This window comes from Penicillium rubens (assembly GCF_028828025.1).
Source record: "Penicillium rubens strain IBT 27055 chromosome Unknown utg000002l_segment0_segment0, whole genome shotgun sequence".
NCBI classification, from domain to species: Eukaryota; Fungi; Ascomycota; class Eurotiomycetes; order Eurotiales; family Aspergillaceae; genus Penicillium; species Penicillium rubens.
The window spans coordinates 2979812-3004134 of record NW_026890600.1 but is presented as its reverse complement, the minus strand read 5'-3'; the positions used below and the strand labels follow the sequence as shown (position 1 = coordinate 3004134).

Below are 24323 nucleotides of genomic sequence, written 5' to 3'. Positions count from 1 at the left end.
AATTACATATACCTAGGTATATACGACCATTCGTATTATAATATACTATTCCTACAGACCTATAAACCTATAAACCTATAACAAAGTCAAGTACTGCTACTCCGTAGATACTATGTAACCATGGGCCCACACGGCTATCATCGGGCGGGGCGCAAAAGTCGAAATCTTCCTTCTTCACTACGACATACGTTGTACTTTCTGTACACTCCGTACATTCTCTCACATCATGGCTTCTACCACTACCCCCGGCATCCCGCCGGTCACTTTGGACACAATCACCCAGCAGATCGGCAACACACCCCTTGTGCGACTGAACCATCTGCCCCGCACCTTGGGAATCGATGCTACTGTCTTCGCCAAGTTGGAGTACTTCAATGCCGGTGGCAGTGTCAAGGATCGCATTGCCCTTCGCATGATTGAAGAGGCTGAGCGATCTGGCCGCATCAAGCCTGGTGATACTCTCATTGAGCCTACCAGTGGCAACACGTAGGTGCTTTTTCTCTGTTTTTTACCTCTTCCGCTTCAGGCGGTCATAGGCACCGAAGCTAATTGAGATTCATTAGTGGCATCGGTCTGGCACTGGTTGGTGCCGTCAAGGGTATGTTCCTATTTGTCTAAGCTCTACTTGTCCGACCCGTCCTAATTTTATCTATTCTTCAGGCTACAAGACCATTATCACTCTCCCAGAGAAGATGTCCGCCGAGAAGGTCTCCGTCCTACGTGCCTTGAATGCGACTATCATCCGTACACCCAACGAAGCCGCCTTTGACTCGCCCGAATCGCATATCGGCGTTGCCAGACGTCTCGAGAAGGAATTGCCCAACGCCCACATCTTGGACCAGTACGAGAACCCGAACAACCCCTTGGCACACGAGCTTGGCACCGCCGAGGAGATCTGGACCCAGACCAATGGCAAGATCAGTGCTATTGTCGCTGGTGCTGGAACCGGTGGCACGATCACCGGTCTTGCCCGTGGCCTGCGGAAGCACAACCCCGATATCAACGTGATCGCCGCTGATCCCTTCGGTTCTATTCTCGCTCTGCCTCCCTCCCTCAACGAAGCTCGTGCCAACGAGTCTTACAAGGTTGAGGGCATTGGATATGATTTCGTCCCCGAGGTTTTGGACCAAGGTGCCGTGAGCCAATGGATCAAGACGGAAGACAGGGAGTCTTTCAAGTACTCCCGGCGTTTGATTGCCGAGGAGGGTCTGCTAGTCGGCGGTAGCAGTGGCAGTGCCATTGCGGCTCTGGTCAAGGCTAACGAGGCCAAAAAGTTCTCCAAGGACGATGTCGTCGTTGTGATTCTTCCCGACAGCATCAGAAGTTATCTCTCCAAGGTGGGATCAAAATATTTATTCCATTGATTTTACATTCAAGCTAACTGGGTTCAAGTTCGCCGATGACGACTGGCTCGCAGCCAACGATCTGCTCCCGTCGCTCCCGGACGTTGCATCCGCAGCTCAAACCCAGGAGCCCGAGTCTGACTCCCTGGCCAATGCCAAGGTCAGCGCCTTGCGGTTGAAGCCCATCACCACCGTGACAGCCAACTCCCCTTGCGAGACTGCCATCGAGGTCATGCGCGACCGAGGCTTTGATCAACTTCCCGTCCTTGCCCCCTCCGGACGCAAGCTCGTCGGTCTCGTGACGCTGGGCAACGTTCTGAGCCGACTGACGCACGGCCGGGCCACGGGCCAGAGCCCCGTCTCCGAGGTCATGTTTGACTTCTCAAAGATCTCCGAGGTGGTCACCGACCCCCGTGATCTCTCTAAGGGCATTGACTCCCTCAAGCCTCGGACCCGGAGTCGCGGCTTTATCGAGATCACCATGGATACCCCTCTCAGTGTCCTGAACCGCTTCTTCGAGTGGAACAGCGCTGCGGTCGTGACCGAGAAGGACGCAAGCGGTGCGATGAAGCCATTGGCTATCGCTACCAAGGTTGACCTGCTCACTTGGATGCTGCACCAGTCCAAGGCGAACAAGGCCTAAAATGTTTTTGTTTCTTTCCTGAAATGCATTCGCATGAGACATTGTTGGGTAAGGGTTCAACATTCCTGAACATTGATATTTTGGGATAGGCGTTTCTCTTGCGTTGGCATGAGGGCTCCCCGATGGGATTCAACACATTGTGGGATTGAAATACCTAGATCGTGCAGCGCAAAGGCTGGCGTTGAATGTGATTAATACTTAATGCACACCATAGAGCATATATACATGGTTCTTTTTCCAAACATATTCGGCTTAGGTGGCGATGACGTTGATTCAGGTCAGATATAACTTCACCTGTAGGGATCTTCTCGACTTTGTCCACTCCAAATCCCCAAATGACAATCTTTACACATCCAACTTCTCACTGGGAAAAGTACCACCGTTAAAGGGACGGGTGGCTGTAGTGACAATGAGTTATCATTAGATTCAACTAGTGCTGGAGCCCAGGGTGGGCAAGCAGGCATTGGCAAAGATGAGCAGAGGCCCTGATCCCAAGACAATTGAATATTGTACCTTATTATACCTCGCCACGCTGTGGAAATGATCGCTTTCATGCCGTTAGGTCCCTACCTAGGTATCACTGCCGACCATCAGGATCGATATCCAAGCTACACAGACACTAGGGTTGGATTGGCAATATCAATAGAAAACCACGTAGCCTCTCAGAGACCTTGGTGCACTTTTTTGGGGCATAACATATACAAGCAAACCATGATAGGGCCGCCTATTTACTATTACGGAGCATCAAGACAAGAGAGCAAAAAGGTCGTATCGCTCACAAGCACATACCAACCCACTCCTCCCAGCGGCGCACTCCAGATCCGAACTCTTCCTGCAAGTCACCCTTGACAGCACCACCAACCACATCAACCTTGACACCGACCTCGTGCTCCAGAAGCTTGAAGCTGAAAGCCTCCTGTTCATCATTACCCAAGATCTCCTCTTCGTCTTCCAACTCGGTATCCGCACTTGCATCCAGAAGACCCTTGGTCTTCGACTTGCGGATGCGATCAATCTCTGCTTCCAGCTTTTCTTTCACCGCACCGGGCGGCAATGCAGTGAATAGATCCTGCTTATTCGCAGCGACTAAGACAGGGACTTCAGTGGTCCGCTTGCTCGATGACCCGTTCTTTGCGCGCTTCTGGAGAAAGAGAAGAACGTCATGCAGATAGGTTGCTGTGTCACGGAGCGTCGCTTCGTCAACTAGAGCAGCGGTATCGACCATGAATACCACGCCGCGCAGCCTTGTCTTGATGTCCTTTGACTGCGTCATGGTCTGGAGCTCGGAGATCCCTTGCGACGCGCGGAGCTTGCCATGGCCAGGGGTATCCTTTATGCGGTACTTGATTGGATTCCGGGTGGCCTCCTTCAAAGAGGGATCGTTCACGGATCGGTAGCGGTTAGATCCGGTGGGGACAGTAGGTGGTAAGGTCACGGTTACTAGGGTTGATTGTTGAGAGGTGTGGGTGCTGTGCGACTTGTTCGACGCGAGTGAGGACTTGGCCTCGAGCTATAGATTGGTTAAGTTAGCAAGAGCTCGACCACATTCAGGTCATGGAACCTACCAAGGTTGTAAAAGCAGTTTTGCCAGCTCCACTGGGGCCTAGGAGGAGGAAGTTGCTCGAGGGCGGAGACGCTACAGTCTGGAAGAATAAGATGTGCAGTGCGATCGGGACACCGAAGGTGAAGAGAATGGCGATAGCAATGGCAACGAGATTGCCATCGAACAGCAGTGTGGCAATGCCAGTCACTGAGTTCCAGTTTGCTTGAGACGACATGGTTGTAAGTTGTCAAGAGTTGTGGGCTGACCTCGGGGACACTTTGACAGCGTTGATAGCACGGACCACCCTTATCTTAGTGCACATCACACGTTCTCGTTCTATAAAGGGCTAAAGGGCTCAAGGGCTTTGGAATGATGATGCACATACCAGGCCCAGATATGAAAAGGGATGATTTCCCTCAATCACTTGACTGGGAGACTATTCTCCATTCTCTCAAAACTTGTGTTTCTCAATCACAGCCATGAGAGTCCAATTGCTTCAGGCCGCCCTGCTATTTACGGCCGTCTATGGCCAGATCAGTTCTCGGATCACTACATATGACCTGAGTTTCGATGGTGCAGCTCCCGTGAGCCTGCTTTGGGGCTTAGAGGCTGAGCCGACTTCAACTTATAATTTTTATCTCTGTGCCGGTGACGAAACGACAGGTTCATATGTACGTTTCTCTCTTTGCTCAAATGGAAAAACATAGAGCTAACCACATATCCCCGAGGTCAGGACACTCTATCTCAAGTCATCAACAATGGTGCTTATGCCCCTGGTGACATGGTGTCATTTCGAGTTGACCAGAATATCGGTGGAAATGAACCCAATGCATAGTAAGGCCATTCCCCCCAGCATCAGTGGCTTCATCCATTCGCTTTGTGACTGACCAATGTCCCCTTCAATTAGCTTCCTCAAGATAGTTTTATCAGGCCCTCATGATTACTGGTCCGGATTCACTTCCCATTTCACTTTGACCAACATGAAAGGTACCTTCTCGACCAAAGTAACGAATGCGATCAAAACAATGCAGCCGATTCCCGCCGTAGCTATTCCCTGGCCTACGGTCCAAGACGATGACCACCTCATTGAGGCAGACCTCGTTTCAACTTTCAACATTTCAAGTCTCACCAAGAGTTCCTCAACCGAAACGGCCTTGCAGTTCCCAACCCCAACCGTCAAGGGCGAAGCCGAGCACAATGAGCTGCGCAAACGACAGGTGGCTGCTGTCGGCGGCGTTGGAGTTGGTGCTGTTGCTGCGGTTGACCAGCATACTGTCCCGTACGGCGAGCAGACTGGCCCGATCAAATATGCCCCAATGCCCAAGAGCGCTGGGACTACTATCGCAACCAGATCGGCCACTCCTCAATACCCGCCTTTCCCGTTCTCCATTGCGACTAGCTACCTAGGTGCGCCAACCGTCCAGTACACGGATACAGCGTTTGCGACGTGGACGGCAAACACCATCGAGAACACGGTGAGTTTGATCGCTTGAATGCTTGTCGGTTGGGTTTGAAAGCTAATCCTTTTGTTTTTGTTTAGGCCGCGCCAGCTCCTGCGCCCACACTAGACAAGAGAATGCAGAAGTGGCTGGAGCGTTGGAGTGATTGATAGGGTTTCGAGCATCTTGTCATATTTGTTTTCTCGGATACCTTTACATGGCGCTTGGATTGGCGTGGAAATATCAATCTCCAAGATTTCATTCACGCCTTAGGGGGTTTCCTGAATTACCCAGGCATAAACGTTTGTTTTTCCGCTTTTGATTTAATTGCTGGCCTATATATCTCGGGCAAATTTTATATTGAAATGATCAAGCTTTGACTGGGAATATCGACCATCTAATGCAGTTGAATGTTGAATGCAAGTCTTCCGCTTCTGTTCGTAATAGTATGCGTATACCAGATGATACCAATATTATGTCTCAAGGGGACTTCCATTCCTCCAAGGCTGGTGTTAAGGACGGTGTCACCTTATGCTTGCGGTGTTCTGGGTGGAATGAGATGTTCTCTCGCATCGCCACATAGTTGCTATCGGCATAGCCAAGTAGCGTCTCAATCTGTGTGCTGCGATGGCCCTTGATGTGGGTGATTTCAATGCTTCCGTAGTTCACCAAAGCCCGACCGACTTCCTTGGGTTCCTCACTGTGGTGGATAAAATCGCCATTCAACGCATCTGGGGATGGCCGATCAACAACTACTAGCCGCACGGATTCCTGCTGTCCAAAATGGCCTTCAACCCCGACCACTCCAACCGGGAGAAGGTTGGCATTATTCAAGAGTGCGTGGTAAGCTCCGCGGTCGATGTATAACGTACCATGTGGGTACAGTCCATGAAGTAGCCAGAATGTCCGTGATTGAATCGGGGTATTTGAACGGATGAATCGGGTATGAAGGGGGGCAGTGTGTGTCTCATGTTGGTCGTCAGCTGCTACGCCATTGGACCGAGCCTCGAGGTATTGTAGGTATTTCACAATGTCGTGGACGTTGCCCGGTTTTGAGCTCTTGGTGATAACCGTAGTGACACCAGCACTGGTTCCAAGCCTAGCAGCCACAATCTTCGTGCTCATACCCCCAGTCCCAAGAGAGGAGCCTGCTGATGAGACATCAGCCTCGAGAGAGGAGATATCGGTCACTACCTCAATGGGTTTTGCGTCTGGGTTGGTTCGAGGGTTCGCCGAATAGAGACAGTCGACATCGGTCATCAAAAACAGATAGTCGGCCTTGATCATTGCCGCAGTAATTGCAGAAAGGGTATCGTTGTCGCCAAATTTAATTTCCTAGGAATCGTTGGATCAGATGCTTGGCCATGCCTGAAAGGGGGATTTCCTTACAGAAACAGCCAGGGTATCATTTTCGTTGACAATAGGGATCACTCCCATATCAAACAACTGCCCAAATGTATTTTGCGCATTGACATATTGGGTTCTCTGTATTGTGTGTCAGTGGAGGAACAGGCCTGAACAGATATAAGAGTATATACATCAGCAATATCATTTCTCGTCAAAAGAATCTGGGCCACAGGGACACGGAGATGCCCGAATAGATTATCCCAAAGACTCATCAGTCGACATTGGCCAACTGCAGCGAGAGCCTATAGATTTTATTTAGCAAATTCCCCATTGGGAATATCATATGGGCTTCTTGTGCTGTAGAATCAACGACATACCTGTATGCGTGGCAGATATGTTGGTCTTTCGTCCACATTCATCCTTCGTAGTCCAACGCCCACGGCACCAGATGATACAAGGACGACCCGGTGACCATCTCTGTGTAGCTTGGTCACCGTTTCCACAATCAATGTCAAGATCGAAAGAATTGGCTCGTGGGTTTTCTCGTCGACAATCGAACTCGTTCCTGGTACATTGAGTCAGTACTCGAGTCATCAACAGATATAGATCCCCGCACCTAATTTGATCACAATCGTGAGACCCGATGAGGTCGCCATGGCGCAAATTCTACTTTAAATAAACCTCCCAGCAACAAATAAATAAGAAAACAAACAAAAAGAATACAGAAAGGCCTGTTCTGTTCACTGCCCCGCGACAAATCGCGGAAGAGCACTTTTTGCCCGATTACGGCGCCGATTCTGCCATCCACTACCGCCATTTGCGGAGGATCTCGCTTTATCGCGCGCAGTGATGAGTGTGTTCTCGACAAGTCCATCGAAGATGACAGACGCCCAGTCGCCCGGTGCGGCTGCACCTTCAAATGGAAAGCCTGATACTACAGGATTCATCCCCGGTGATGACACCTGGACCCAATTTCGCAATATCTATTCCATCCTCACGGGCAAGATGTCCAACGAAGGAATCGAGCAGTTCCGTGTTGCGCGAGACACTCGCAATGAAGAAGCAGACTGCAAGCGCTGTGAGGACCAGCGGGATTACCTTCTTCAATATAGTGAGTGACTCGTGTAGGAGTTATCTGAGCCGGATACTGACAAGGTCAATTACAATTTGTTAAGGTCCTACGATTCGATTCCTCAGCGAAAGCATTCAACAATTAGGAGGCGATCTTCACAGTCATAATATCTACTGTCGTCGATGCACTGATCGGAAGGGCGGTGGCTTTGATCCGGAGTATGGGATCCTGATATGCGCGAATGAGATGAAGGACCAGGGACACCTCGAAGATACCATGGCCCATGAGATGGTTCATGCGTTTGACCACCTCAGGTTCAAAGTGAATTGGTCTGATAATCTGCGGCATGCAGCATGTACCGAGGTATGTGTTATTCTCGTCTTAACTTGCCAATGTTTGCTAAATCCGTTTAGATTCGAGCTAGTTCGCTCAGCGGCGAGTGCAGATGGGCCCGCGAGTTCTTCCGGAGAGGGCAGTGGAAGCTTACGCAGCAACACCAAGAGTGCGTGCGACGAAGAGCCATCCTGTCTGTGCGAGCACGCCCAACTTGTAAAGACGAAGCCCATGCCACAAGGGTCGTCAATGAGGTCTGGGATAGCTGTTTCAGAGATACACGCCCATTTGATGAGATCTACCGATGATACCACAACTCATGCAGCCTTGTACTATTCTCCACCCTTTTGTATGATAGATATTGTTTGGATGTACTATATTTCATTGGTTTCACTAGCGACATGAACCTTCCCTATCTTCTGGTGTTCCTTTTGAGACTTTCTACGCATAAAGATAGGCAAGACTACATATGCACTCCGTATGTATAATCTAACTGAGGGCACCAGAGGTGAGGTGAGATCAAAGTATTGTCACTATCATGGTTGCTGTCACAGCCTAGGTCTAGTCCCATGCTATTCTGCACCCTACGTTCTGGTTATAAATGAAAGACATATCGGATACCACAAGTAGCCGTATCTTCTTATGTTGCTTGAATGCATAATGTTGTATTGAACAGGTCGGAGGCGAAATAAAATTAAGATCAAAATATCGCCACATCGCGAGTACCTCTCCTCCAAGAAAAACCTAAGACGCCTTGAAAATGCTTGCAGGCTCAGAACACCAAAACTCCACACGAGAAAATTTCAAACAGAAAAGATAACCATAACCCCCAGAAACTCTGTAATGCAAGGGGGAAGTGATGGTTCATGCTTTGCCCTCCTTGGAAGAACCCGAACTGCGCTTCACAGTGCGATCGTCTTTCTCGCAGTGCTTGATAATCCAAGGATGACGCTGGATCTCCTCGAGGGGAATTCTCTTAGCGGGATCAAGAACAAGAAGCTAGATATTATGTGAGCAACCGGGCTTTGTATATTGGGTAGAAATATTGACTCACCCTTTTGATAAGGTCCTTCGCCTCTGGGCTCACGAAGGAGGGGATCGACATATCTGCCCTGCTAATCCGCCGTTGGGTCATGGCAGGGGTGTCCTCGAACGGAGCCTCGCCAACCAAAAACTCATACATCAAGACACCTAGACTCCACAAGTCCACCTTCTCGCTGTAATAGTTGTCCTTGGAACCATGACCGATCATCTCTGGGGGCAAGTAGTCGAGAGTTCCACACATGGTTTGGCGTCGGTTGTTGGGGGCATGGACACTCCAGCCAAAATCACTGATTTTGATCTCTCCATGAATGCCAACAAGGATATTCTCAGGTTTGATATCACGGTGCATGACGTGCTTTTTGTGCAGATATTTCAATGCTGCAGCCATCTGTGCAATATATTGTGCGGCTTTCCATTCCGGGAACCGATGCTCCTTGCGAAGGTGCTTGTACAGCTCACCACGGCCAGCAAATTCGAGGATCAAGAAGATTCGTTTGCTGTCATGGAAGTGACCATAGAGTCTCAAGACATTAGGGTGACGTAGGTTACTCTGGATCTCGATTTCACGCCTGACTTGCTTCTGGACACCACCCTGCTGCAACTCAGACTTGTGTAGCACCTTCAGTGCACAGACGAAGCCAGAGGAACGTTCCTTGGCAAGATAAACTCGCCCAAACTTGCCCTTTCCCAGTGGTTTACCAATTTCAAACATTCCCAAGTGCAGCTCCTTGGGGACGGCTGGCTGCTCGTAGAGGGAAGAAGATGTGCGTTGACTGCCGTTTTCATCGGTGCTCCGGGTCACCAATGCGCCGTGGGATCCCCGACCTGGCGAGGCTGGGACGTTCATGGCATTTGCCTTGTTATCATTATTATTTTGAAGAGCCAATTTTAATAGTTGAGCTCGATTAGAATTGCTGTTTGACTGAGCTGAAGAGACCGGGGCCTTGGTAAATCGGATCAGCGAGGTGGATCTCCAACCAGATTGCATTAAGCCAAATACCTTTTGCTTGCCATAGGCTCGATCAATGTTTCCATTTTCCTTCTCATCTTTCATGGACAAATGCTCAAAGCGAGCTTCGAGAGTCTTGGTTGTCGCCATGGTTGTATGGGATAACGGTAGGAGAAAATAAGGTGTGGGAAGAAGAGAACTGTATAAAAAGAAGCCAAATCTGCATCTAAGTTTAGTCCAGTGCAATCATGATCACTTTTGCACCGGGTTAGTCGTTGGTCGATGGAGGATAATCGCAAAGATGGAGAGAGAAATAGAAGCTCGGGTGTTTGGGCGATCCCAAGGCGTCACCCCAGCAACGCCCGGCTGATGTAATATATGTACCCTATCACACCGCCGTTCTCTCCGCTCTCGGCGTCTATGTCTATCTCCGCTACGATTAATGCTTGTAGGTATGTTGCATTTGCAGCTAGAGGTGATGACGACGCTGTCAGAATCCTGACCAGATAATGAATCCAATGGGATACTACATACAAAGAAGTTGGAAGAGGAATATAAAAATCAACGCATCCGAAGCCTGTAAATATTCTGCCGAACAAATACTGCAGGGTCGGACCGCCTCTTTCTCCGTCCGCGGGGTTATCGCTATCAGCTCCAATCGCAAACATTTATACATCGCCCTGGAGATCCCTAGTTTGATCTCTCCCTGCTTCTTGTCAAACTCTAGCCATGGCAACAACATGTGCCACCGTCTCCCCGGAGGCAAAGAAACCCAACTCGATCACCATCAACGGGTTTCGAATTTCGACACAGAAGCTACCCATTCTCAAGGCCGACCCGATCGAAGAAATGACCCGGAAACTCGGCATTGCACCCCCAGAAATGATTTTCGGTGATAATTATGTTGCAATAGAGCACGAGAAGGGCACTTGGGGCATCAATTTCAATGCGTTTGATGCCTTGGACTTGGTGGACAAGACTGGTCAATCCATGCTCCAGGTCGCGTACTCGGGAGAATGGCAAAAGAGCAGGTATTTTAGTGGCCCTCTGACTTGCGCTTATTCGATCGTTGCCGCTAATGGCTTGATTTTCAGAGAGAAAACCCATGAAGGAATTAAAGAAGTCGTGAAGCCGTTCGACTGGTCATATAGTACCGACTACAGGGGCACCCTCCATCCCAATGCGCGGCCGTTCGAACCAACGACGAAGCCGATTCCAATTGAATTATTGAAGCGCCCAGACCCCATCCTTTTCTTTGACGAGGTTATTCTTTATGAAGACGAGCTGGCGGACAATGGGATCACCATGCTGTCTTGCAAGATCAGAGTCATGCCAGGAAGACTCCTCTTATTGACAAGGTTCTTCATGCGGCTTGACCATGTTTTGATCCGACTCCGAGATACTCGAATCTATGTGGAATTTGCAACAGGGGAGGTTATTCGGGAATATGTCTCGAAGGAGTGTGAATATGAGAAAGTTCGACAGGTATGTGCTGTCATGGGATAACGTTGATGTGTGATCTGACGAATCATCCAAAGATGTTAGCAGCAACTAGGGATGATATTCCGGCTTTCTTGAGAGATCCCAACCGGCTCTCGGAGATTCTCCCTGTGGTAGAAAAGCGCTCCGAGCGATTGGTGCTAGGCGATTGAGAGATCTACGCTCCATATTCTGGTTATCCACGGGGCATAGCCAACCCTTGCCCGAATACAGAATCTCATGTTATTGGGCTGTTCGTCATTTAGAAACTGATCGTCTCCACAAGCGAAATACAGCACTCGACCCTGACGACTAACTATACGCCTGAAAGCTGAGAATGGAATGCCCCGGATTTCGCCCACATGAGTCTTTTGCTAGGCCTGGTTAGTTGGGTTGCAGATTTACTGCCACATTTTAATGATCAAATTTATGAGACGTATTCAAACGATGCAAATGGACATGAATGGGATGGAGCTTGAGTTAGATAGCACTTAAACCATCAATTGAATAAACAGCAGGAGCTTCACGTAGAACATTGAAGTGCGAAAACGCAATCCAATTCAGTAGTAGCTTGCAAGGATATGCCCGAATATACGCATGTCTGAGGCTTAGGTTGTTCAATTCGCTGGGCTGAATCTCATCATCTCCAGGGCTCCATCGAAATCGGAACAAACATTGCAAACACTTTTTTAGCAGGACCTCCGGAAAAGATCCCAGATCACCGAAAGACCAATTCACGAATTCCACATCCTCAGCAATGTCAACTAGGAGATTATCAACACTATGGGCGCGCGAGATTGGCGGGTCCCAGAACCTCTGCCTTTCCAGATCTGCTAGTCGCAGCCCGATAACATTGGTCTCCGCTTCCTGGGCGTCTACGGAGCAGCCATTGAAATCAGTCACCACTCGATCATATTCGCAAAGCAAGGTCTCCGACTTGGCTAAGAACTTCTCCCGGAGACCCGGAAATGCCGCTGAGACTTATGTCGCGTATGGCATGACACAAAAGCTCTTTGAAGCCTGTTCCAGCCAAGCGGATTACAAGATCCCCCAAGCGTCGCAAAAGGGAGCGGAGGTCCCGAAAACAGAAGCTGGTGAGGATCTTGGTGTTGGGGAGGGTTGGTGGTATAAAGGTAAGAGAAGCCTAGCGGTCTCTGGCTTGGGCTATGACCTGGTTTGAAGATAACAAGCTAATTTCGGGGGTTGCTGAAGAGCTCGGCCTCTTGCCAACTTTTTCTACCTGGTCCCAGGTGACTTTCCTCCACATGTACCTCTTGACGGTTCGCCTTCGTGCCCTGCCCCATCGCGATAGCGTCACTACCTATTCACGCCACTTGATCGATCACTTTTCGCATGAAGCAGAACACCGCATGGACGCGTATCATGATCTGGGTAGTCGCACTATTCGCAACAAATACCTGAAGGATCTGTTCATTCAGTGGCGTGGAATCATTGCTGCATATGATGAAGGGTTGGGCAAAGGCGATGCGGTGCTGGGCGCCGCTGTCTGGAGAAACCTCTGGAAGGGAAGCCAGACCGGACCGGATGGGAAGGAAGAAATTGACTGGGCTAAGGTTGCTCAGGTGGTGGCCTACATGCGCCGAGTCTTGTCGGAGCTATCAAAGAAGGATGAAGTGGACCTTGTTTTCGCTCTTGGGCGTGGCGACCAGAAGAACGCTGGTATCTTCGGCTACTCGGAGACGGACAAGAAACTTGTTCAAGCGAACAAATGAGGGGATATCTTCGCGTAAGTGAGTGGTTTACATTTGATTATAAAAACATGTACAATATTTAATTGGCCTACGCTTTTTGCATATGAATTTTTATTGTTGGAGATTACGACACAAAAACAAATCCGTGAGCATTGACTGTCTACCTACTGGAAAAAAAAAAAAAAAAAAATATGACACGGAGGTAAAGGCCTAGTTATCTTTCTTGCCAAACAGGTCCTTCTCCACCATGCCTCGGCAGATAGGATGATAAAAGTCCTTGTATTTCTCGAAAGTTGCGAGGGCGACAGGGCGATTGATCTTCTGGAGATTGCGGAACCTAAAAGAAAAGGGTCAGTGTCAAGAACAGAGTCTGTGATCAGGACGGGGGCATCTTACAGAGGTCGGACAAACTTCATCCGTCCAATGCGGCCCAGCAACTCGGTGGTTGGCTCAATGACGCTGTCATCTCCTGCTTTCATGCCAACCTGGCAGTAGAGGTTGGAAACCTCGATGTTCTCGCTCTTCGTGAAACCATAGACATCACCCATCAACTTCGAGGTTTCGGGGCTGAGAGGTTTCTCTAGCAAGAGCATCTGTTCCAGGAAGACAACCAATTGGTTTGCGGTCAAGCCCTGGATGTCGCTGATCTGAGGCTTGAATGAGGAGTCGGGAAGGGACTGCCATTTCTTGGAAAGTTCATAGACAACATCCACCATCGATGTGTCAAATCTTGGCTTAGGTGGTAGACCTGGCGCATAGAACCATTTGTCCCAGTCCAGTTCATCCAGGAGCTTAGAAGCCTCGGCATCCGACTGGAAGAAGTCCAGAATCAGTGCTTTGAACTCATAGGAGTCGAGCGATTTGCACTTGAAGGTTGTGAAATACTACAAAGAAGTCAATAGAAGAAACCGATCGAGAGAAGAGAGATTGCGTACGTGAGGGATGAACTTGTCAAACTTTGACTTGCCGACAAGATTCTCAAGGTAGAACAAGAAGTTGAACCCCTTTTCATAAGGAACACTTGAGAATGCGTCGTCGGGATCCTTGCCCTTCAGATCAACGATAAGTTTAGTGAACTCATGATCGTCACCGAAATGCTCGACAGCGTCAGTCAGAGACTTCCATCCAATGATGGCCGAGAAGTGGCGATAGGCTTCGCCGTGAATGGCAGCCAAAATCCTTCTTTCAAGGTAGACGGTCCAGCCTTCATTCAACCAGAAATGCTCCCATGAGGCATTGGTAACCAGGTTACCACTCCAGCTGTGAGCCAATTCGTGTGCAATGACGTCGATGTTCTCACGGTCCTAGTCCTATTAGATTATGGTCCATCTAACCATTGGACAGAGTATACTACGTACCTTCGAGATGATACTCGGGGTTGCAAAAGTGAAAATCGGGTTCTCCATGCCGCCATACGGGAAACTGGGCGGTAGGATCAAAACGTTGTACTCGCCCCAGGCATAAGAGTAAACGATTTTCTGTGTGAAGTCAGAATCGGCTATTGATAGTTAATATGAATAGGACATAGACTGCGTACCTCGATTGTCGTGATGAAATTCTCGGTATCAGCCTCGAGCTCCCATTTGCACTCTTCCAGCTTATCAGGGCTGGTCGCAACGACACTCCGGGGTCCGATCGGAGCCTCGGCGACATCACTGTAGAGTTCTGCGTTAATGAACAGTACCTTTCCGAGAATGGAGGAATTCTTACCCGCTAGCGATAGCAAAGAGGTAGCTGGGGATTGGCACCGACTGGTGGAATCGATACAATTGGTGATCCGCCTTTGACTCCATGGACGACTTGCGAATCGGCAGACCGCTGGTCATGACCGGGAGCGGAGAGGTGATGTTGAAGTCAAAGGTGGCTTTAACATCCGGAGTGTCCTGACAAGGGAAGATAGACCGCGCGTGAATTGCCTGGCATTGAGAGACTAGGCGATCTTGTCAGCTACTGGGGCTCAAAAGAAAAAGCTCAAGATAATGACATACACATGTATGGATGTTTCTTGTTTGAGGTTTGCGCAGGCGTCAGCCACTGCAACGCGGTGCACTTGTCGGTGGTTTTCACCTCGATCTAAGATTTTTGAGTGAGATAGAGCTTCATGGAGGAGGATTGCAAAAAAACATACATCAACCTCAACGGTGCCATTCAACTTGATGGGCTTATCAAGGCAGATCTTCAATGGCACACCATAGGGCTCCAGCGGGGGGAGAAACTTCCATTTGGAAGGCTGACCATCCACCTTCACGACGCCAATGTCGAGATGGCTGGTATCCAGGATAATCTCCTGGGATTCACCATCGGTGATTGACTTGAATTGATGGACGACATTTCCCACCAGCTTCTTCTGGTCGAACAGAATATCGAAATTGGCGGTGATGTGGGTGGAACGCCAATTGTTGTAGTTACTCACGGTGTTCGGATCTCGCGGAGGGTTGATAGTCGCCATAGTTCGAATTGAGGTGAATTGCAGCTTGAAAGAAGTCCGTACTAAATTGAAGTTCAAGTTCCGAGTCAAGGAACGACCTAAGGTGGGATTCATGGAGGAGAGAAATTTCTCCCCCATCAGGCCATTTGCCATTTGCCATTTCTCATTTCCCATTTCCCACTTCCCCGTCTCTAAGCGTCAAATTCATATAAAGTGTTATATACTGATATTGATGCTTATATTTATCTATTTATCTATTTATCTACTTTTTATATAAAGTATTCACTTTGAATCTTCTAATATAAACATCTCTTTAATTCTACTGCAATCACCTAGCTGATTATATCCCTGTATAGACCTACGCTAGGGAGAACTCCCCTTTTTCCTCTTTCTCCCTTGAGAATCCAAATCCCAGAAATCCAAAAACTAAGAATCCTCTTTATTCCTTCGAACCTTTACTCTCATCGTATATCCTTCTATATCCTTCCGAGGTCCCCCGTTTCTTTTTTTCGCCGTCCACCGCCCGGCACGGGAACCCCCCTGAAGTAGTTCCCAAAGCCCCTGACGAACTTGAACTCGACCTTCGAAAGCGACGCCCTTCTGCAGATTCAACAGGTTCTTGTGCTTTTCACGCAAATTTTGCGTGGTTGACGGGGGAAAAAAGAAAAAAGAAATCCTATTTGTGAGTTTGGTCCTTGATCTTCGATGTGCATGATTCCTGATCATTCTAGGTCAATTGACAATAATGTCTCTTAGCCTACTGTGTTGAAACCCTCGAGCTCTTCCAATTACGAAGCTATGTATTGAGACGGATAGGGGGTTTTCAAAAACCAAGGATACTCTACGAGACATATGACTACATCAACTCTCCGAACTTGCGAAGAATGAGCGAAGACATACAGGACCTGGTTGCAGATACCCATTTCTCTCTCCTATTGTGCTTTTCCGGTGGCGCGTAGTTCCTGGGAGGTACACAGCTACAGACACACTCGATATATTGCATCTCCGACATCCAATCGACCGCTATTCCGCCGTTTTGCAAAAATGATTCACCACACAGCAATCGATGATGATCCCAATTCATCCTACCTCAGACGTCCGTCGGGTCCCTTTGCATCGGAACCGCCATCTGGACCGCCCCATAACCGACCTTCCTCTCGTTCGTCCCGGCCTAGTTCTCGGACTCGAATGATAAAGCCGCCAGGTGCGGTCACACCCACTGGCCTCGGTGTGCTTACGGAGAATGTGGCAAACTTGTCCCCGGAGGGTTTTGGAGCGACCAGTCCTATCAAAGAAGGGCTAGGCAGTTTAAATCGCTGGTCCCAGTCAACGGCATCTAGCAAAAGTCCCTCGGAGTACATCGGTCACCATCGTCGAGGGAGCTCGAAAATGTCCATGTCAGGTTACAACCGTGGACGGGGGAGTCACAGCCCCCAACGTGCTCAAGGGCTGAATGGGTCGCCGATGCTCGATCTGCCGGAGCTGGAGAAGTCTGCCATATTCGACCATGAGTCAACATCACAACAACTCGATCTCTCATTTGCGGCCTCGAGTCATCTTTTTCAGCCCTCAACACATAACATCAAAACAGATGTACCAGTTGCTCGGTCCAGTGGAGGGTCCATTTCCTTAAATGACGGGGAAGGAGACCCGGCGGCCATACAACATGGACAGACCCAAAAGGTCATGCTGTCAAAGGCACTTCAGAAAGCAAATACGGCAGTTCTTCTTGACAACGCTGCCAATTTTGAGGGTGCCATGGAAGCTTATACCGATGCTTGTAACTTGCTGCAGCTTGTCATGGTCCGTAGCAATGGAGGAGACGAAGAGAAACTCAAGCTTCAAGAAATTCGCGACACATATATGCTCCGAGTCACGGAACTTCATCGTATGGACTTCCCTCTCGCGGAGAGCGACGACAAAGCTCTTCCAGACCGGCCCCTCAGCCAAGAGTCATATGGAGAATTGCTTCGCTCGACAAATGATGGGGCCCATATTGAGAGCTACCAGAACTCGCCTAATTCCAGCTTTGGGTTCCACCAGATCCCACTGGAAGAGGCAAAGGGATTTTCTCTAGAAGCGGTTCCCTCTCGACGACAATCCTTGAAACCGTCTGCCTTGGAAGATCAACCCCGACCTATAACATTGCCAACGGGCAGTCAGGAGGGCACTAATGAATCCACTTCATGGTTAGACACAATTGATGAATCGGGTGCTTCGTCACCCTCCTCGGCAAACTCTAAGGCGTCATCGGTGTACCTGCGTCGCCGGACAAGCCGTCGCCTCAGTAATGACACGGAAGCTGAGTTTGATGCGGCCCTCGATGCGGCCGTGGAAGCTGCATATGATGAAGGTCTGGAGCCTGTGCCGGAGCACAGAGAGGAAAGCGATGATGTGGTGTCAAATGCTCGCAGGAACATCCAATTAGCCAAGCAAAGAGTGCGCGAGGCAGAACAGGAAGCAGAGGCAATGAATCGTGATCGTGAAATGCGCCGGATCCAGGAACAGACCGCTTTGGGGCACAATTCCATTGCCCGTACTTCGGCATATCTGGACGATGAAGCAGAGGAAGAGGAGCGCTTGCTAGAAGAGATGACTAAGGGCTACGTGATGGACGACTTTGAGTTCGGCATTCAGTCCAAGTCGGCACTCCCTCGAGAATCGGATTCTAGCAACATGTCTGGGCGGACTTGGGAAAGCTCAGCAACGTCCAATGCCGCAAGCATTGGCGGTGCACTGTCTACGCTTGAAGAGGATGATGTCTTGCCACTAGGCGCCCTTAGACCTGAACCATATACCATGCCCTCTTCTCCTCCATCTTCTGCTTTGCCCCCCCTGCCAGCGTCATCCGACTTTCCGGCTCCTTCAAAACGAGCCTCGATATCAAACCGTGCTGGTTCTATCGGCTCACTCGCCTCTTCTACAGGTCCAGGAGTGCGAGCCCGGAGACTATCCAGTCAGACTCGCGAGCTTAAAATTGACACCAATACCCGTTCCTCTCGCGCTGGTTCCAATGCGTCATCGGCCTTGGAAAATGTCCCAACCCCACTGGCAAACCGCCCGCCACCGTTGCCGAAAGACGAACCTTCAGCTCCTGGGGCCCGTTCCACTTTACACCCAACACAACGCAACCCGTCGGTGGGCTCTTTTACGGACCACGTCAATCTTTCCAAAGCTCGTACTCATGAAGATGATGAAAACGAACTACCACCCCTCCCACTGTCGGCGCGGCCCATGGGCAAAGTACCCTCAGCTCCAGATGGATTGAACAAACTCCACTCAAATACAAAGCCTTTCCGAGCTCGCAATGCCTCGGTTCCGATCCAGATCCCTGATATGTGCCCGGAATCCCCAAGCTCCCCGTGGAGCGGTGCGTTCCCTGACACTCAAAGGGGCGCCACTAGCGGCGTCCCTGTTTTACCCACACCGACCCTGGCGAACTTTAACTTCAATCAAAATGGACTACCAAGCGGCGGATTAAACCTGTTTGGTAGCAACATTCACTCGCCCACAGCTCTTGGCCGTCCAAATTCGTTGGTGGCCAATGCCCCGCTTCCTCTAGAGCCATGTCCGGAGTGTTTCCTTCTCCGCCCATTTTGGCTAATGAGATGTCTCTACCAGACACTTGCACATCCTCACGGTGGCTATCTGTCAGAGAAGCTCTTTATTCCTCGAGATGTCTGGCGCGTGAAAAATGTCAAACTAAAGGCCCTCGAAGAGAAAGTTTCCAACTGCGATCTTCTGACTGCTGCCCTGCTCAAATTGGCGCAGGTCGATACATATGATGCGGATGCGGTTCTAGAGGAGATGCAGTCGTTTGATACTATACTCGACCAAGTTCAGGTTACCTTGACTAAGAAATTGGGCAGTGATGTCGGTGTCCAGGCATCAATGCCATTGTTTAAGCCTGCTTCCACGCCGGATGAACCCGTTCAACCGGAAGTTGCGCCAAACAAGTCATACTTGACATGGAAAAGATTACGCGCAAAAACCTCCGGGCTTGGGACAAACACCCCGGTCCCGAGTGCTCGAGAAAGTAACAAGGACAATTTACTCCTCAATTCTGTGCCGATGACATCTGTACACGGAACACCTGCGAAGCGCGATGTTAGCCAGCTTGAATTCTCTGGGCCCAACGCGAACTACATGGGGGCATTGGCGCGGCTTTTCGATGCTGCACAAGTGCTAGGTAAGACTTTTCTCGTCTGTATGTTTTGACACCGTTCTAATCCATTACTAGAACAAATTGCTCAGCAGGTTGAAGACCCTGGACTCAAACATTCGTCTAAAACCCACGTTGGTCTGGAGCTCAGCACACGACATGCTGCTGAATTCTTTGGCTTTTACATTTGTCGGTTCGCGTTGGCTGATGTGGGCTTGATGCTCGACAAGTTCATCAAGCGAGGTAGCGAGTGGGTATTGGTTTAGGAAGTATATGAAGCCATACGATATTTATCCCCCCCACCAGAGCCGAAGGAGGCCTGGGGGTTTCCTGCATCTGTTTTGATATTTCTGATGTCCATATTTGATCTCCCCACGTCCTTTGAGATACCATGATTTTAACCCGTGAGATATTTGATGATTTAAGAACATAATTGTCATGAGAAGGGAATGTACTTAACGCTGTTTGTTTCTTGCTCATATAAACTGTTCATTTGGTGATCTTGCCTCAGCGCGAGCTCTAACGACACACTCTAATGCATATTACACACACCTCGAATCCAATTCTTTTAGTACTTACAATCATACTGTGTTCATGTTCCTATATGCAAAAGTCTATATCACCTTCAGCGGTAAACCATCCAGCCATTCAACGGCGAGCTGAGACCTAACACGAATCCTCTCAGAAGTATGCAGTTCAGAGGCACATATTGGCCGATCGAAGACAAATCTGTCGTCGTGTCTCTGCGTCTCGGATAATCTCGGCTGATAGTTTCAGGCTAGGTGCTAGGTGTGCATACCTCTCTACCTCGTTTACCACTCCCGCAATGATCGCATCTATCTGTGCAACGGGAGGGAGCAGGATAGAGAGGGTAGGGGACATTGTGGCGCCCATTATCAGCAACGTCTGTGATACCATTGACAGGGCACCCTGCCACAGATACGGAAGGTGGCCTTCTCGGTGGCTGGTTATATGCTCTAGCTGACGGAGTGTAGCATCCAGACATCGCCGGCAACACTCTATCACTCCCGGGTCCGCTCCAGCCTGTTCATTCTCAAAAACAGCCAAGATATATGGACGATATATAATGGTACGGCATGCATTGTAACGAAGCCTCAGCACCGTTTGAACCGGATTGGAAAGGGGCTTTGGAGTCAAAGGGAATTGCACGGGCCGGGGGAGACTATCGTACCACTGAGATAGCTGAAAGTCGAGCTCTGAGACAATCGGACCCAATGAGGCGAGAGTGTGGGTGCTGTCTTTCTGATAAATGATGTGGCTGACGCGGTTGAGAAGTCTTCGTAGCGCAATCTCTGCCAGGAAGTACCACAGTTCGTCACGCCGAACAGCCAACTGAGAGTCCACCGGGCGTGATGAACCCTGATATTTCCTGGCTATTCGGCGTTCTTCGCCCTCATTATGATCCCCGTCTTCCTCATCTCCATCGTCCTCATCTTCCTCCTCAAAACCACCTGGCAGATCCACAAGTTCTTCAAAGTTGACAATGCCAGAATGCGGGAGGTCTAATTCTGCAAGAAGGTCGCTTTCAAACAACAAGGCGTTCCAGTATACCCGCACGCTCAGCTCTCTCCACTGGCTCGGAATTCGATTTGGACTGCCAAACAACAACTGCAATTTCATGCTCACGCTGGACAGCAAGGTCCAGGCTTCCAGGGGCCGCACCAGATAGAACAGGTACGCAGAGGCCATGACCATGCACTGCGCCGCAATCACAGTATTTCGCATCATGACTGACGGTAAGAAGCTCCATGCAGCGGCAAAATAAGGAAGACCCGGCGGTTCTCGATCTGGCGACACAAACGAGATACTGCCACTATGGCTGGCACTTCCTAGGGCCAAGACCAGAAGAACAAGACAACTCATGGGTCCTTCCTGAAATCCTTGCGCGAGAGCTGATTGATAGTATCGATTCCACGTGTAAGGGTTCACGCAGGCGTACCAAACGTTCCCATAGTTGAAAAAAGCTTGGGCATACGTGGACGCATTTGTCAAATCAAAGCCTGAATTTGGAGTCAGCCGCAATGGTTCGCGGGCCATCTCCAATTGAAGAAGATGCTGTGGATCACAGGCCCCTGAGACCAAGTCCCGAATTAGGGGCCACTGGAGGAGATGAAGAGCGGGAGTGGTATGCATCTTGGGCATAGTAGAGATGCTTAGACTGGCAGGGAGGTTAACCCAGGAACCGAGTCCAACAGCAGACAATTTCCCATGTACAGGCAAGCCGCTGGATGATGCTTTCGATGACGGATCGTCGCTACCGATGGTTGTATCGTTACTGGTGGCCGGGGAAGTAGCGGGCAGGGCTAACTGTGGCCCTTGGTTTGGTAAATTCGAATGCAGCAAACTCTCAATTCTGGCCAAATGATCTAGTATGAGCTTGTCGCCCGCGTCGAGTTTGATACCGGGTTCTCGATAGACACATTCCGCATTTAAATCGGTGCAGAGTTGACACTTGGGGCGAGCCCCATTGCATCGGGTCTTGCGTAACCGGCATATCTGACACTGAATCAAAGTCAAATCTGCCTTGATCGAATGTGCCAGAGACTCGAGACTCTTACAGCTATTGTTGCCCGTCTTCTGGGATATTCAGCGGCTTCTGTATTCGAGCGCTTTTTCTTGCCGATAGATGTGTCGCTAACTGCATAGTCCCCTATGGGGTCTACCGTCTCGTTTTCTGGGGGCAGAGTCATTGTTCCAGACTGAGATCGATTGCAGTTGTATTTAATGTTGCATTCCACTCCAAACTGAGGGGGTGTTCGGCATGACGGGCATCAGACCATACTTGAAGATGAGTAGAGACAAAAAAAGAGGGATATCTAGGAAATAATCCGGAGAATTTGTGGGCACAGGCATTAATGTATAATGTAAGGCTGGCCTCTAATAGAGATCCGTTCCAGTCTTTCATGTGTTCGTTGTATGATAATTGGCCTAACTTGATACGGGGGTGATTCCGTGGCAGGTTCATACGAACCCTGCAACTGTGAGATTGGAGGGGAAAATGCGAGACAATAAAAGCAATAAAACACAAGCAAACTGGTAGATATATAAATATACATATAGCAGCATATGTCCGAAATAATAGACCGAGTAATATATGTCGGTACCTACATATGTGTAGGTAGCTCTTTGTATTGTCGACATCGAGTTTGATGTCACATGTGGTCCACGTGCACGCGTCCCAAACAAACGCGTCGAATCTTCTTTCGCATTTGTAGCGCAACCACTTTGACTCCATAACATACACCCCGCTGGTTCAAAATACTTGTTCAAACATGCCTCGTCCAGCCCCCAAACGAAGTCGTACAGCGGGGAAGAATCAGCCCAAAAACACCATAGGAGACTCAACACAACAAATTGACCCCAATGTCGCGAAATCGCCTGTGCAGCCCGAGCGAGCCCTGGATCCGAGACAGGTCCTACGCAGTCAAACACCCTTGACCAAAAGCCATGAACAAGCAATTGAATCTTCACCCACGGGTGACCGGCCAGGCACCGGCAGTCGACCTGGAACTGGCAGTCGTCCCCCTACAAGATCGCGCGGTTATTCCTCTACGCTATCATTCGCTGGACGCAAAGGCGACACGAACTCCCGGGTTCCTGGGACACCTGGGTTCGATAATTCGGTTCTGAGCAACTTTAGGCGGCGGCCGCGACAGCAAAGCATTCTGCAGATGATGCAAGCCGACGACGATGGCTCTTCCGACCTTGATGATGACGATTTCCTTGGTGGGCTTAGCCCCAATGATGAATCGACACCACTGAATCTCTCTCGGGGGAAATCGCTACTTATCAAGCCAACGGACAAATCATCCCCGTCACCATCATCCGAATCCCCGCTCTCGTCCGGCGGATCACGCAAGCGCAAGCGCATGACCCAAGAGATTCAAGTACCACAGTCGCCTGTTGATATGGTAGAAGATACTCCAACTGCGACCCCGATTCGACACCCCGACTCTCGACATGATATTGGAGACGAAAGTGGAGACGAACTTCCAGAAGATGAGGAGGTTGTACCTGAGGGCGAGGAACTTGGAGATCAGGAGGTTGATGTTGAGAGAGTCGAGGCTACGCCGCAATCCCAACGATTCCCAGAAATATTAAGCCAGACTATGTTACCACCGGCCAGCAGTCCTGCTGGTTCCGTTACACCTAGTGACTCCACGCCGCGACCTGTTCAGAGGAAAAAGCCCAAGGCCCCGAGTCATCTATCGACAGCAAACCTGCAAGACAAGCTTTTACCACGTCGTCGGCGCAGACTCCGCGCCGTTGATGACTATAGCGACGAGAGTGATGATCAGCACGACGCTGCATCTGGTGACGAGGACGAGTTAAACTACCCATCACAAAGATCATCCGGGCGACGGGCAGGGAAAAGCAAACCCAAACCATTAGCCAACACTCGCAACCCGAAGCAGAAGAAGATTAAAGAGAAGAAAACCAAGGACAATTCGTCAAAAGAACCAGCTACGTATTCACGTTCTCGAACGAGTGGTGTCAACAAAGAAAACGAAACGACTCTGTCATCACCATCATCTTCTCCGTTGTCATCACCACCTGAATCCGACATCTCGGATTCGGAATCTGTGGAAACAGAGGCCACTCGTTGCGTGAGCGATGAGTTGCGCGCTGCCGTCAAAAAGTTTGCGGAAGTGGATCAATGGGAGATGGAGTTTGAAGATGTATCTGCTTCAGAGAGCTAGCCCTGGAGAGATTGAAAGCCAAATAATCCGACTAATCCGACTAATCCGACTAATCCCGAATAAATATGATGGATGTACCCTTCATGTGGATGTGTTTTTCCTTTTAAC

The 24323-nt window shown here is 49.6% G+C and overlaps 12 protein-coding genes across 12 annotated transcripts, besides 1 other annotated feature; 7 read left to right on the top strand and 5 right to left on the bottom strand.

The window, feature by feature from the left end:
• Window positions 1-226: 226 nt before the first annotated feature.
• Window positions 227-1986, top strand: N7525_003629 (cystathionine beta-synthase CYS4; the record flags this gene model as incomplete). Its single annotated transcript, XM_002558920.2, has 4 exons — window positions 227-486; window positions 564-598; window positions 661-1337; window positions 1393-1986. 4 exons carry the CDS (start codon window positions 227-229, stop codon window positions 1984-1986), a joined length of 1566 nt encoding a protein of 521 aa, XP_002558966.1.
• Window positions 1987-2761: 775 nt separating this feature from the next.
• On the bottom strand, window positions 2762-3764 carry N7525_003628 (signal recognition particle receptor subunit beta; the record flags this gene model as incomplete). The annotated part of the gene is made up of 2 exons (XM_002558921.1): window positions 2762-3496; window positions 3552-3764. The coding sequence occupies 2 exons, from the start codon at window positions 3762-3764 to the stop codon at window positions 2762-2764; spliced, it is 948 nt and encodes a 315-aa protein (XP_002558967.1).
• A 244-nt stretch (window positions 3765-4008) lies between these two features.
• N7525_003627 (putative beta-1,6-glucan biosynthesis protein (Knh1)) lies at window positions 4009-5138 on the top strand (the record flags this gene model as incomplete). The annotated part of the gene is made up of 4 exons (XM_061212769.1): window positions 4009-4200; window positions 4263-4363; window positions 4437-5004; window positions 5070-5138. 4 exons carry the CDS (start codon window positions 4009-4011, stop codon window positions 5136-5138), a joined length of 930 nt encoding a protein of 309 aa, XP_061069790.1.
• A 310-nt stretch (window positions 5139-5448) lies between these two features.
• Window positions 5449-6971, bottom strand: N7525_003626 (glutamate 5-kinase; the record flags this gene model as incomplete). Its single annotated transcript, XM_002558923.1, has 5 exons — window positions 5449-6303; window positions 6358-6453; window positions 6507-6617; window positions 6693-6880; window positions 6932-6971. The coding sequence occupies 5 exons, from the start codon at window positions 6969-6971 to the stop codon at window positions 5449-5451; spliced, it is 1290 nt and encodes a 429-aa protein (XP_002558969.1).
• A 193-nt stretch (window positions 6972-7164) lies between these two features.
• Window positions 7165-8028, top strand: N7525_003625 (mitochondrial inner membrane protease ATP23; the record flags this gene model as incomplete). Its single annotated transcript, XM_002558924.2, has 3 exons — window positions 7165-7426; window positions 7491-7750; window positions 7801-8028. The coding sequence occupies 3 exons, from the start codon at window positions 7165-7167 to the stop codon at window positions 8026-8028; spliced, it is 750 nt and encodes a 249-aa protein (XP_002558970.2).
• A 556-nt stretch (window positions 8029-8584) lies between these two features.
• N7525_003624 (aurora family serine/threonine-protein kinase) lies at window positions 8585-9863 on the bottom strand (the record flags this gene model as incomplete). The annotated part of the gene is made up of 2 exons (XM_002558925.1): window positions 8585-8719; window positions 8775-9863. 2 exons carry the CDS (start codon window positions 9861-9863, stop codon window positions 8585-8587), a joined length of 1224 nt encoding a protein of 407 aa, XP_002558971.1.
• Window positions 9864-10152: 289 nt separating this feature from the next.
• Window positions 10153-10176: a sequence feature (Short protein (N7525_003623, KAJ5838435.1) was converted to a misc_feature.).
• Window positions 10177-10442: 266 nt separating this feature from the next.
• Window positions 10443-11365, top strand: N7525_003622 (TIP41 family protein; the record flags this gene model as incomplete). The annotated part of the gene is made up of 3 exons (XM_002558926.1): window positions 10443-10744; window positions 10808-11198; window positions 11252-11365. The coding sequence occupies 3 exons, from the start codon at window positions 10443-10445 to the stop codon at window positions 11363-11365; spliced, it is 807 nt and encodes a 268-aa protein (XP_002558972.1).
• Window positions 11366-11949: 584 nt separating this feature from the next.
• On the top strand, window positions 11950-12925 carry N7525_003621 (uncharacterized protein; the record flags this gene model as incomplete). Its single annotated transcript, XM_002558927.2, has 2 exons — window positions 11950-12325; window positions 12405-12925. The coding sequence occupies 2 exons, from the start codon at window positions 11950-11952 to the stop codon at window positions 12923-12925; spliced, it is 897 nt and encodes a 298-aa protein (XP_002558973.1).
• A 189-nt stretch (window positions 12926-13114) lies between these two features.
• N7525_003620 (bifunctional aminopeptidase/epoxide hydrolase) lies at window positions 13115-15506 on the bottom strand (the record flags this gene model as incomplete). The annotated part of the gene is made up of 8 exons (XM_002558928.1): window positions 13115-13241; window positions 13301-13788; window positions 13840-14208; window positions 14263-14382; window positions 14442-14559; window positions 14615-14834; window positions 14893-14977; window positions 15033-15506. The coding sequence occupies 8 exons, from the start codon at window positions 15504-15506 to the stop codon at window positions 13115-13117; spliced, it is 2001 nt and encodes a 666-aa protein (XP_002558974.1).
• An 870-nt stretch (window positions 15507-16376) lies between these two features.
• N7525_003619 (uncharacterized protein) lies at window positions 16377-19760 on the top strand (the record flags this gene model as incomplete). Its single annotated transcript, XM_002558929.2, has 2 exons — window positions 16377-19521; window positions 19573-19760. The coding sequence occupies 2 exons, from the start codon at window positions 16377-16379 to the stop codon at window positions 19758-19760; spliced, it is 3333 nt and encodes a 1110-aa protein (XP_002558975.2).
• A 430-nt stretch (window positions 19761-20190) lies between these two features.
• On the bottom strand, window positions 20191-22205 carry N7525_003618 (Zn(II)2Cys6 transcription factor; the record flags this gene model as incomplete). The annotated part of the gene is made up of 2 exons (XM_061212768.1): window positions 20191-22017; window positions 22074-22205. 2 exons carry the CDS (start codon window positions 22203-22205, stop codon window positions 20191-20193), a joined length of 1959 nt encoding a protein of 652 aa, XP_061069789.1.
• Window positions 22206-22787: 582 nt separating this feature from the next.
• On the top strand, window positions 22788-24215 carry N7525_003617 (uncharacterized protein; the record flags this gene model as incomplete). Its single annotated transcript, XM_061212767.1, has 1 exon — window positions 22788-24215. The coding sequence occupies one exon, from the start codon at window positions 22788-22790 to the stop codon at window positions 24213-24215; it is 1428 nt and encodes a 475-aa protein (XP_061069788.1).
• Window positions 24216-24323: the final 108 nt, after the last annotated feature.